At 34.7% G+C, this 10,884-nt stretch overlaps 1 protein-coding gene and 1 long non-coding RNA gene across 2 annotated transcripts; both read right to left on the bottom strand.

Annotated features, from left to right (window-relative positions):
- Positions 1-1,771: 1,771 nt before the first annotated feature.
- Positions 1,772-2,934, bottom strand: LOC147381746 (uncharacterized). The gene is made up of 2 exons (XR_015174383.1): positions 2,224-2,934; positions 1,772-2,108 (listed from the first exon to the last, which is right to left on the bottom strand). It is a non-coding gene; the product is annotated as an uncharacterized LOC147381746 (long non-coding RNA).
- Positions 2,935-9,540: 6,606 nt separating this feature from the next.
- LOC147381745 (peroxisome biogenesis factor 10-like) lies at positions 9,541-10,519 on the bottom strand (the record flags this gene model as incomplete). The annotated part of the gene is made up of 3 exons (XM_086430016.1): positions 9,541-9,906; positions 10,008-10,098; positions 10,390-10,519. Coding segments are annotated over 3 exons (283 nt in total), but the record flags the coding sequence as incomplete, so codon positions are not given.
- Between the last annotated feature and the right edge of the window lie 365 nt (positions 10,520-10,884).

Genomic DNA, 10,884 nt, shown 5'->3' with positions numbered 1-10,884 from the left:
TGATACAGAATCAACTTTTCATGTTCTGTAGGTTCTCTAACATCCTGTCCAGATCCTGATATTGTTCTTGAAGCTTTTAAGTTTTTGTTGTTTTCTGAGGTAACTTGATTCATTTTAAAATATATGATTTTCACAAGTCAAGGTATTGGTCTTATTTTGAAAAAAAAAAGATTACAAGCACCCAAGATCCAACTTAAAAATGAAATCTTCAATGTAATTCCTCACATATAGGCCCCAAGTAGATATCATATTAGACAATCCAACTATTCAGTGAAATGTTCATACTGTCCTCACAAAATTTCAATCCATCCTGACAGACTTGACCTCATCTTGTAAATGCAGGATAACTGGGATCACATCATGAAGACATATGTTCTGGATTTCTGATAACTCGTTTCATCAGCGCCATTGCGTCACCTGTCTGTTATTAAACCCTTGTCACATTTCCTGTTTGCACTTCTACCTTTTTTTTATTGAAAGATAAAATATGGAAAATAAATTTTTGTAATGTGAAGACTTCTTTTTTCCATGTTTCAGTTCTCTTCATTTGAGAAGGCAGCAGAGGTAAAGGAGTTCTTTGCAAGCCGAACCAAGCCCTCAATTGCAAGGACATTGAAGCAGAGCCTTGAACGTGTACAATCAATGCAAATTACAACAATCAATTATCTTACTTGTTCAACATGGGTGGTGCCATAGATCAATTAGATAACAACTTCGGCACTCATGGCAAATTCCTCCTTATAGGTCAAAAAGAATATTCTGTATTTTTAAGTTAGACAATAAAATAATGTAATTTTCAACAAGAGACGGGCCTAACCAATTCAGCTACCTTATCTCATCGGATCATCATTTTAGCTTTTAATTCACAGCTGTTATAAATCTGGGTTCCTAACACTGGAAATCTAATCAGATTCTGTAGTAGTGGAGGGACTGTTAAATGAGTGAAGGAAAAAAGACCACTCAAGAACATTGCTCTCCTTCTCCCTGTAAGACCATTTTATTTGCTAAGATTGACGAAGCTTAAAAGGTACTATATCCTATGCAAGCTCCCTCATCTCACCTCCCCTTCCCTCCATGATTATTGTCAAAGATACAGAAAAAAAAAATCCTAAAATACGGACCACCGACCACGGAGGGGAGGGAGTTTGGTTCCTCCCTTCTTATCTTCTTCAAAGAGATGAGTAAAAGAGGCTTCCCTCTATATTTTGAGCATGGAGGGAGGTTTCTTCCGTCTATGTGCCTGTGTGCATGTGAAAAAGGTTTTGGTTCCTATGGTCTTTAAGTGGATGGAAATCTTTTTATTTCACAATGTTTGCTTCATTTTTTTTTTTTTTTTTTCTGTACCACTAAATATGAGTTATCATCCAGTTAATCTTGAAAAAGTGGTTTGTCCACACAAAAAATAATAATAATTATTATTATTATTAATTAATTAATTAATTAAATTAAATTGGTTATTTGAGTCTGTTTCTCCTGTTTTAATGAATCTTTTGCACAAATCAGAGATGACCAATTTATGAAGGAAATATATTCGACTAACGCACCATTTAATAATTGTATAATTAACAATTAGTCATTCAAACTAGTACGATGGATCATTCATGTACAAGTCTATAACCAATGGCTCGTGAATGAGATCATTGGCCGAGGTAGAATAATTTACGAAATGGTTATTGACTCCTGATATTCTCTTGCATGTATATATACAATGCCTAGCAAGTTGTCAGTTAAAATACAAATAAATCCAGATCAGAATTGTCAAGAAACAAGATTTGGTATATAGAATTTTGGTTTCAATTTGTTATTCAATGGGCAGGATACTCATCTGCACAACTATCTCCGATAAAACCCACCCGCCATTGCACAAAATTCAAATAGAAACGTTAAGCTCAACAAGCTCTCTGAAACACTAAGCTCTCAGAGAAGGCATATTCTCTGCATATGGAAATGAATTCCAGGTGAATATGGAAAGCTGCCCATATCACACTACCTTTATACACTGAACGATGTCAAGCGAACGGCCCCAAAAGATTGAAGTGCTCATCTGAAACTGAATTCACCAATTCAATGCCTTTTTCTTAAAACCTACACCTTCTCAACAGTAGCATCTGTCACACCAAGAAGGCTCCTTCAATAATCATTATGAAAATAAATATTTTTTTTAAATTCTCTATCTATTTTGTTCTATGTATATCTCGTGTAATTCATGTTATGAAGGCATACATTAGCTTTTTGCGCAACACCAACAGCAAGTGTGTCTCTATCAGTTCTCAGCAACTCAAAGTTGAATTCTTCACAACCATCTGTCCTTTGCCTAATCCAACTTTGTGCATGTAAACTATCAGAAAATGAAAGTTGAAATTTCCAAATTATATGACAAGAATGCATAATAGTTTAAATTTTTTGAACTTCCAGTGACATGTAAGGAATGTCCTGAACAATAGAATATCTGGACGAGGGTGTAGGAATTCCTTAAGTGGATATTGCTATTACGAGAAAGACTAGTTACCTTCACTTCTTTCACCAAAAAGGGGGCACAGAAGCAAATAAACTAGTTTACATCTTAAAACTGTATTCTGCAGATCAGGAGCTTAACCCCAGTCTAGATGACCCTCATTAACTCTAGCCATCTGAAGAAGCTAGAGGAACTAGGGAGATATCGACAGACTAAGGCAGCTCACCAACAATTACAACGTAGGTCAAAGAGAATAAAAATTCCATGGAAAAGCCATGGCTCCTAACAAAGTGCTAAATAACAACTCCTTAGCAAGACCGCTTTTAGCATCCTCCCACATCAAAAAATGAAAGCCAAGTATGCACAAAAGAGTCCTGTGTACATGGGCAATCCTTAATATTTGTCAAACATGATGTAACAAGAAATTTTCATACACAGGAAACAGCGCCCCCTACCTCTCTTTTTTTTTTTTTTTTTTTTTTGAGGGGGGGTAGGTTGTCAAATTAACTATGGTCTTTACCAAGAACAAAAGGGAAAAGTGCAAAACCACAAAAAGAGAAACAGAGGCTCTACAACCACCATACCTTAAAACCCACACCAGAATAAACACTTGAGGAAACTACCCAAGTATCTAGAAGCCTTTAATTCAAAGGCAATAGGATTTCAAGAGAAAAGCGTAGCCCCACAGCCTAAATGTTCCATATAGATAGGTTTGCCATGATACCATGAATGAGAACCTTGAAAGGGAAGAGGACAACGAAAGAAAGTGTTCCACGTAAGCACCTCAGCAATCCAATGTCTTTAATGAAGAGTAGTGAAACCATATCCTAATTGAGAGCTATAATGACATGTGTTCCTTTTCATGTCTAATTGCATAGACCTAGGTCATTCTAAATTGTAGCTGAAGCTCCAAATGAAATAAATCTTGGTGAGTCTAAATCTCCTCATCGACTCCTATAAGATTTCTAAAAATAGGTTAACCAAGTTCTTTAGGATGAATAAATCGTCAACATCACATTTCATCATTCTGAAGGAAAAGTGAATTAAGAAATTGAAGCTACTCAAAACCAAATTCTTTCTCCTTAGGGCCAGATGTTCTACATAAGGAGTACCAACATATAACAGATTAGTTAATTAGTCATACGGAGATGTTCATGCTGAACATGCACAAGTCCATGCCGAATACCATTCTTCATGGATTTCAAATGGTAGTTCTGACTAAACTGATGCCTCACCGATTTCAGCATTGGCACTAAAACACTGGCTTTGACATCAAACTTGAACTGGGCAGCAACTAAGAAACTCAAGCATAAGCATGCCAGACAAACTTGGCATAGAATTTTAATGCAAAAAATATCAAGATCATGACATGGGAGATACACGAACAGCCCACAAAAGTAAGCCCCATGTTATGTAAATGTCTTGTATTCTGTTGGTGTTACCCTAAGTTGCAAGGGGGGCAGGGGGCGGAGCTCCTAGACCAAATTTTTTAGGGTTACTAAAAAGGCAATTATGTAATATTTTCTTAAGAGTTTTTTTTTTTTCTATTTTTGGGGAGACGGACTTGTTTAGCAACCCCGGGTTTTAGGCAAGAAAATACTAATTGTTTTTATCTATCTATAAAAAAGGTAATTTTTTATCTGATCCCTGGGTTTTAGGCACACTGCTGAACCACGAAAATTCTCATGTTTTTTGTTGCGATTTCAGTTCTCTTTACTGCTTCATTTTTTCACACCCACAACAATTCACTTGCAACAAAGTTAATTAATCTTTATCATGACGATGATAAATCTGAATAATGATAGACAAGTACTATAAAGATGTAATGAGTGAAAATATAACTCAAGGAAAGTTTTGTACTCTGATTCATTTGTGTAAGAGGCAAAGCGTAAAGTTTGTTGAGGTCGTCAGTACTGCCAGAGTCCAAAACACCGGCTTCAAGTAACATGAATTTATTACTGACCAATACAATTCCAACAGATTTTTAGATTTTAAATTTCCACTTCACCGTCCACCCAAATTGTCTAATCTCTCAAATCCTATATGTCAATCATATATGACACCATAGGATCATCATGGGTGATGCCTTCTACACCTTGAATCATAAAATGGCCCACTCACTTGTGAATCCAAACTGTTCAATTAATGGGCATTGAAACACAACTGATTAGAAACCTACAAGAGGATCTTAAAAGATCTGAATAAATCTGAAACTTGAACAAGCTAGAAAGAGAATGAAGTTCTCAGAGTCCATAACAATGAGGCATTACATGTATAATAAAAAAATATTTTAAAAAAATCATCATAAAGAAAGGAAAAATAACAAACCCCTCAAAAGCCTCAAATTAAAATTACTTCAAATTATATCCCATCAAAATCCACATATAGAATGGATAGATCCAATAAAATATTCACCATCATAATCAGCACAAACCACCATTCCTTATCATTTTTTTTTCCAAATAATCCACCTCTCACCCCAACACTCCACAAACCACCTAAAAGAAAAATCTGAATTGCCTCTTTTCTCAAACAAAACCCATCAGCTTAAAATCAAATTTCCTCCTGAGAAACTAATCTACATTGCAAAAACAGCCAAAAATAAATAAATAAAATAAAATTTCCCCCACCAATTAAGAACTCTCTCGTTAAAAAAATTAAAATTCATGACCCAATTTGATTGAAACACTTTTATTCAAAACCCAGTTGCACGACAAGAAAACAAAATGAAAAACTTTGTTTAAAATTTGAAAAAAGTGTCAGAAACACAAACAAACTTACATCTACAAATGAAGAAGAAATACTAGATAAGAAGAAGAAAAATTGCGAGCTAGCTTAGTTGGTAAGTCTAATGGGGAATGATACCATAGACCTGGGTTCAATTCTCGCCATCATCCATTGATCAAAAAATAAAAAGACTAGAAAAAATGAATAAAAATCCAGACTCGATTGAATTCAAATGAATCCCATCAAAAACCAGTATCTAAAAATCTATATTTTCTTCAAAAACACTGAAACAAAAAATTGAAAGAAAAAAAAAAGTACTAAAAGAACAAGCAATGTAGAGCAGAAAACAATAACCACTGTTTTCAGCAAGAACCAAGATCAATTGATATAGAAGAAAACATTTTACCTCCTAGAACTGAACCCACGATACAAAATCCTTCTTTTTTTTTCAGAATTGAGAAAGGAGAGAGAGATGTCATGTCTTTTAGGTCCCTCCGCATTAAAATAGTTGTGGAAAAAGACAAGAACCTATATGTACCCCAGTGTTGAAATAATAAACAATTCTGTAGAAACTTTTTGAAGTTTCATTTAACTTTCAGAAGTATTATGAATTGCACCCCTGAAGGGTTGGTTTAATTAATAATTAGGTTATCAACTTTACGCCTTCAGTCAAGAAGCATTATGATTTGGAGAGATTTACTGGGTAGACCTCTGCTGTAATTTTATTACTCAACAAACCTTATTTTAAACTTTAAAAAAAACAAAAACAAAAACAAAAAAAACCAAACCAATTTTATGAATCAGGCTATCATGAGTAAGAGCAGCTCAGACCCTGTATCCTTTCCTAACTGTCGTCTTACAAAGCCAAAACCTTTCAAAAGCATTCCAATGCACTCAGGTTGAGGTTCTCTACTTTGAAATATTTTAGAGAGAGAAAGTAGGAAAGACAAAAGAAGAGAGTGAGATTCTCTCTCTACCTAATGATGGTAAAAAATTATGGCAGTTGTTTATTGTAGCTGAATTTGAGACGAGTCATTTTGACTAGTACGATTGGAGTGCCAAACCCTTGAACATGCAAAATAGCTCTCTAAAATAATATGCCTACCATTATGCCTATTTGTGTTGAAATTGCTCTAACTAAGAAAGTTTTCAAATCTCTCTAAGGGTCCTTTGGCCCCACATGGATTATCAAATTGGCAATCCAACACCAAAACTCATATTCAAAAATTCTTAAAATTTTGTCCTTTATAAGCATGTTGCATCAGATCATATTCAAAGATATGTTTTTAATAGCTACAAGGTTAGTGGTTAGCAAATGAAGCTGGGTTCAAGGGGGTTTGAACCTAGGATGTTGGAACAACACTCCACATATCTACCACTTAGCTTAGTTGACACTTTGTAAGAACAAGAAGTTACTTGATACAATTAAAAGAAGAAAAGAAATATAGTTTGTTTAAAATATACAAAATGTAAAAAAGCACAAAAACTAAAAAAGAATCGATGGTTACAAACTTCACCTCAAGCCTTGGTATTTGAAATTTTTTCAATCATCCCCTTTCGAACCTTGGTTTGAAGTTCTGTTGTGAAATTGAGGTCCTCGCATTGACTCCATCTATAGTTTCATCAATCAATACTATATCATCAGCGACAACATACAACAAGTGAAACCTCCTTGAATATGAGGAAAGACATGGGAGTTAGTTTCCAGTTGGTAGGTTTATACCAGGGAACACTCCAAGTCCATTCATATTTTTTCCTTTAGTAATGGTTGTATTAATTGTTACTATTTAGGGATAAGTCCCTAGGTGTGTAGTGTTTGTAGATGATATATTGTTGGTCAAATTAAAAAATACAACTACTTCTTCTTTTATTTTGTAATTTTTTCTAGTCAAAAGAGACTTCTCACATCACAACAAACCCAACATCTGCGTGAAGTTAAAAAAACTAAATTATAGAATACCACAAAAATTAAAGATTTTACGATAAATAAAACCAACAAGAAATATAAGTAATACTACTTTAGTAAGGTACTAAAAAGGTATAAGATGAGATACTAGTTAAAATTGATGCGCAATAAATACCCCGAAGTAACCACTTTCTTTACGTAGGTTCAATTATATAAAACTATGGAGAAATTTGTAAGGATGTAAAATATAGATTTAGTGTTGGGTGACATTTAGAAGGAAAGGAATAGACGAGTGTTTGAAGGAATGAAGCAATTGGTTCATAAACTTCTTATTAACATTTTATGTATTGCATTTTTTTGGGTGTAAGTTGCCTGAGGAATTTAGGGGTCTTTTTTGAAGACTTACTTTTCAGGTGGGTTCAATTTGTAAGCCACATGGCTAACCTACCCTATCTTTGTGGTTCAGTGGTCACCTAAACCATCATTTATTATCATTAGTATATATATATATATACCGTTCAAAACAAGAACTAAACCATCGTATCTAACGTTGTTAGTAGACAACAGAAGAACAGAAAGCGTGACAAAATTTATTGGATGCAATGAATGATAAAACAGTCAAGCTATCAACAACACATGCCCCAAGCAAGTGTCTACTACCTGTCAAGAGTGCAACCCAATGGAAGTGAAGCCTCGTTTGACAGCTCCACATACCCTCCTCTAGTAAAAACATACCCTGCAGTTGCAGTAACACAAAAGGAGTTGAGGTCAATGCCCTTTCCAAGACCAGTTTTGGAATGACAAATGGACCAACTAGTTCTAGTTAAGTAAAAGAGGAGACAGAGATAGTTCAGTAATTAAACCATTAGCGCTTTGGAAATGTTGTACACTCCTTTATAATCAGCTCTTAGTAGTGAAGATAGCGACTGACTCAAACTTTGAAAGGCTCCCAGTCAGCTAGAACTAAGATGATCTGGCTTGGAACACTTTTCTCTTATCCGGTCCACAGTGTTGAGATGTCCGGTGATAGTGGAGTAAGCAGTGGCACAACAGATGACCTTGTTGCAACCTTCCACAGAAGCCTTGAGGATTGACGGCTGAACTAAATCCCCAACCACAATCTCCACTGACCTCAGAAGTATGCCTACCACTTCCGGATCACCTTTATTTTTATTTTTAAAATATTAAACACAATTCTGTGATTGCACAGCTCATTCAAATATATGAGTCCTTCACTTTTGTTTTTGATCCGTAAAAAAATGATTTTAAGAGAAAGAAGCAATCAACAAGGAAATTACAATCTAACTGTAATGAACAAGAAATTCGTTCCAATATGGGCTTAGACACATAGCTCAGTTGGTTTGACACATTGCAAAACAACTTTAAGGTTGTGGGTTCAAGTCCAGCTTACCCATCAAAAACAAAAATTCCCTCCAATATAAATAAATATGTGACAAAATAAATAAATACATGTTGTGTGATCATATGCAGAAATCAAATTGTCATGGTATAGAATGCAAATTGAATAATGTCATCTAAAATTAGGAAAGGAAAAAACACACACACGGAACTTTCGCACACAACCATTCAAAGGAGGCAAAAGCTTCCAACATTTAATTTGGACTTCCCATGACTATAATAAAATTAGAACAGATCATCTTGTTGTGTCTATCAAGGATCATGGCACATCATACATAATCTATTTTTTTGAACAATTGAAATGATATTCTCAATGACACGGATCATTGCCAACCCTCATTAAAACGCTGGACAGTTCAACGTTTTAATTTTTTGGAGGGCATTTTTGGTAAAACAATGTATAAAACACTGGACAGTCTGGTGAGATACTAAAATAAATTGTTTTTTGATGAAATCATTTTATTTTTTTATAAATATTAAAATATTTAACTCTCTTTTAGTAATTTTTCCTTTTTTTATACATAAATAAATAACTTATGATAACTCCTCTCTCTTAACTTACATGAGATTTTCAACGTCTATTATGATAATAGTGATGACTCATTGATACTAAATGAAGATTTTTAAACTTCTAAAACAACTTAATAAAGGATTTTTCTACTTATCTCTTTAACCTTGTAAACAAACAAAGTTAAACGTGAGAGTTGGATGAAACCGACTCTTTTTGGCCTTTGGTGGTTGAAGAGGGCCGCTTCAATGTTTGTTAAGAATTCACTTCAATATGAAATAAAATCCTAGTGTCACCTGAAGCACCAGAATATTGGTTGATCATCAAGCTTCGCAATACAAATTCCTAGGATCATTAACGGACAAACAACCCACCTGAGCTGACAAGTATCATTCACTTATCAAAGCTCATGCTTAACAAATAAACCCAACATATAATAGCAGAGCAATTCTTCTAACCAGAGTTGCATCGATTCGTCTTAAAATTCCAATATCATTGCTCTTAATGGTTGCGAGGGTACACACAGAAACACAATGAAATCTGTTTATTATTTTATAGTGCCAAGAATAATGCCACCAATTGACGCAAATCCATCTCAACAATTATACTGGTAAGATCGGTCATACAGTCCATATCTCTATCCCTCTTAGAATAAATTACTGCGAACTACGTCATCTGTTAAAAGATAATTTTTTCTTTTGCTAAGCAAGCAAGAGTGGTTAGTGATCATCAGCGTGAAGGTGTGCAAATTATTAATCATCAATTTGTAGACAACCATATAAATGGCATCAAAAGTCGGAATGATATATACAAACTAAACTTGAGTGAGTTACAGGAGTACGGCAGAGATGGCATTCGGGTTTTTCATTGCACCACTCCATAATGCAGTTCCTGCAAGTAGAACCAAAGAAATATATATAGAAACCCAATAAGGATCATATAAAAAAGCCAGTGAGATATAACAGTTGTTTGAGAGGGGAGAGGGACGGTACCAACAGAAGACGTGACCACAAGGGTGGCAGTTGGGTGCTGGCACGTACTAAGACGGAGGGTACATTTGTTGATCGCACTTCTTGCTTGGGTCTGAAATCAAAACAGTACAGAATCAACATTTTGGCATCTGGAATCCATTTTACTCAATATTACAGATCCATGTCTTGGTCCTTTTGCTCAGATTTTGGACCTAATGGATTTATGGTGTACTCGGTTTCCAAAGATTATGAAATACCACCTTTTATACTGACACATAAGCTTTGTTTCTGACTACATAAGTAATACTTTTGATACCCACACCCAACACAACATCACAAAATAGTTTGACAAGAAACCAAAAGATATCAATGAACCATCAGATGAGATTAAAGAAATAAGTACCTCTGAAACAACCACGGCATCACTGGCCCAACTGCCCTTGTCAAGATTAGAATCGGAAGTAATCAGATTGCCTTCTTCATTCAGAACAGGCAAGCCTCGTCCTGTGAGCCCATAAATGAAGGAGAGCAAACTGGTTATTGGCATAACATAAATACAAAAAAGTAATCGTTGAGATAAAATAGGACTGGTGAAGTTTATCTTCTTGTTTTTCTTTGGTTGATTAGTGAGAAATAAAATATCATAAAATAAGAAAAGTTTATTTCCTAACAAAAAATAAAGAATGTTTAAGTCACCCTCTTTCTAATAGTTCCTACTTCAATTTGTTTGATCAGACAACATATACCGACCAAATTTAAGAGAAATTTTACAACACAACAATGAGACCAGCTATATATGATTTAAGGAGCTGAAAGGTTGAGCTATCAAGAAACAAGTTCACCGAATGAAAATAGGCAATATGATGGTGTTGAGGGAACAATAAAACTAGAAACGAGT

Source organism: Akebia trifoliata, unplaced genomic scaffold, assembly GCF_017979445.1.
Source record: "Akebia trifoliata isolate Shusen 1 unplaced genomic scaffold, ASM1797944v1 Contig00279, whole genome shotgun sequence".
Classification (NCBI taxonomy): Eukaryota; Viridiplantae; Streptophyta; class Magnoliopsida; order Ranunculales; family Lardizabalaceae; genus Akebia; species Akebia trifoliata.
Note: the sequence above shows the minus strand (reverse complement) of the source record. Positions and strands in the feature narration are given on the sequence as shown.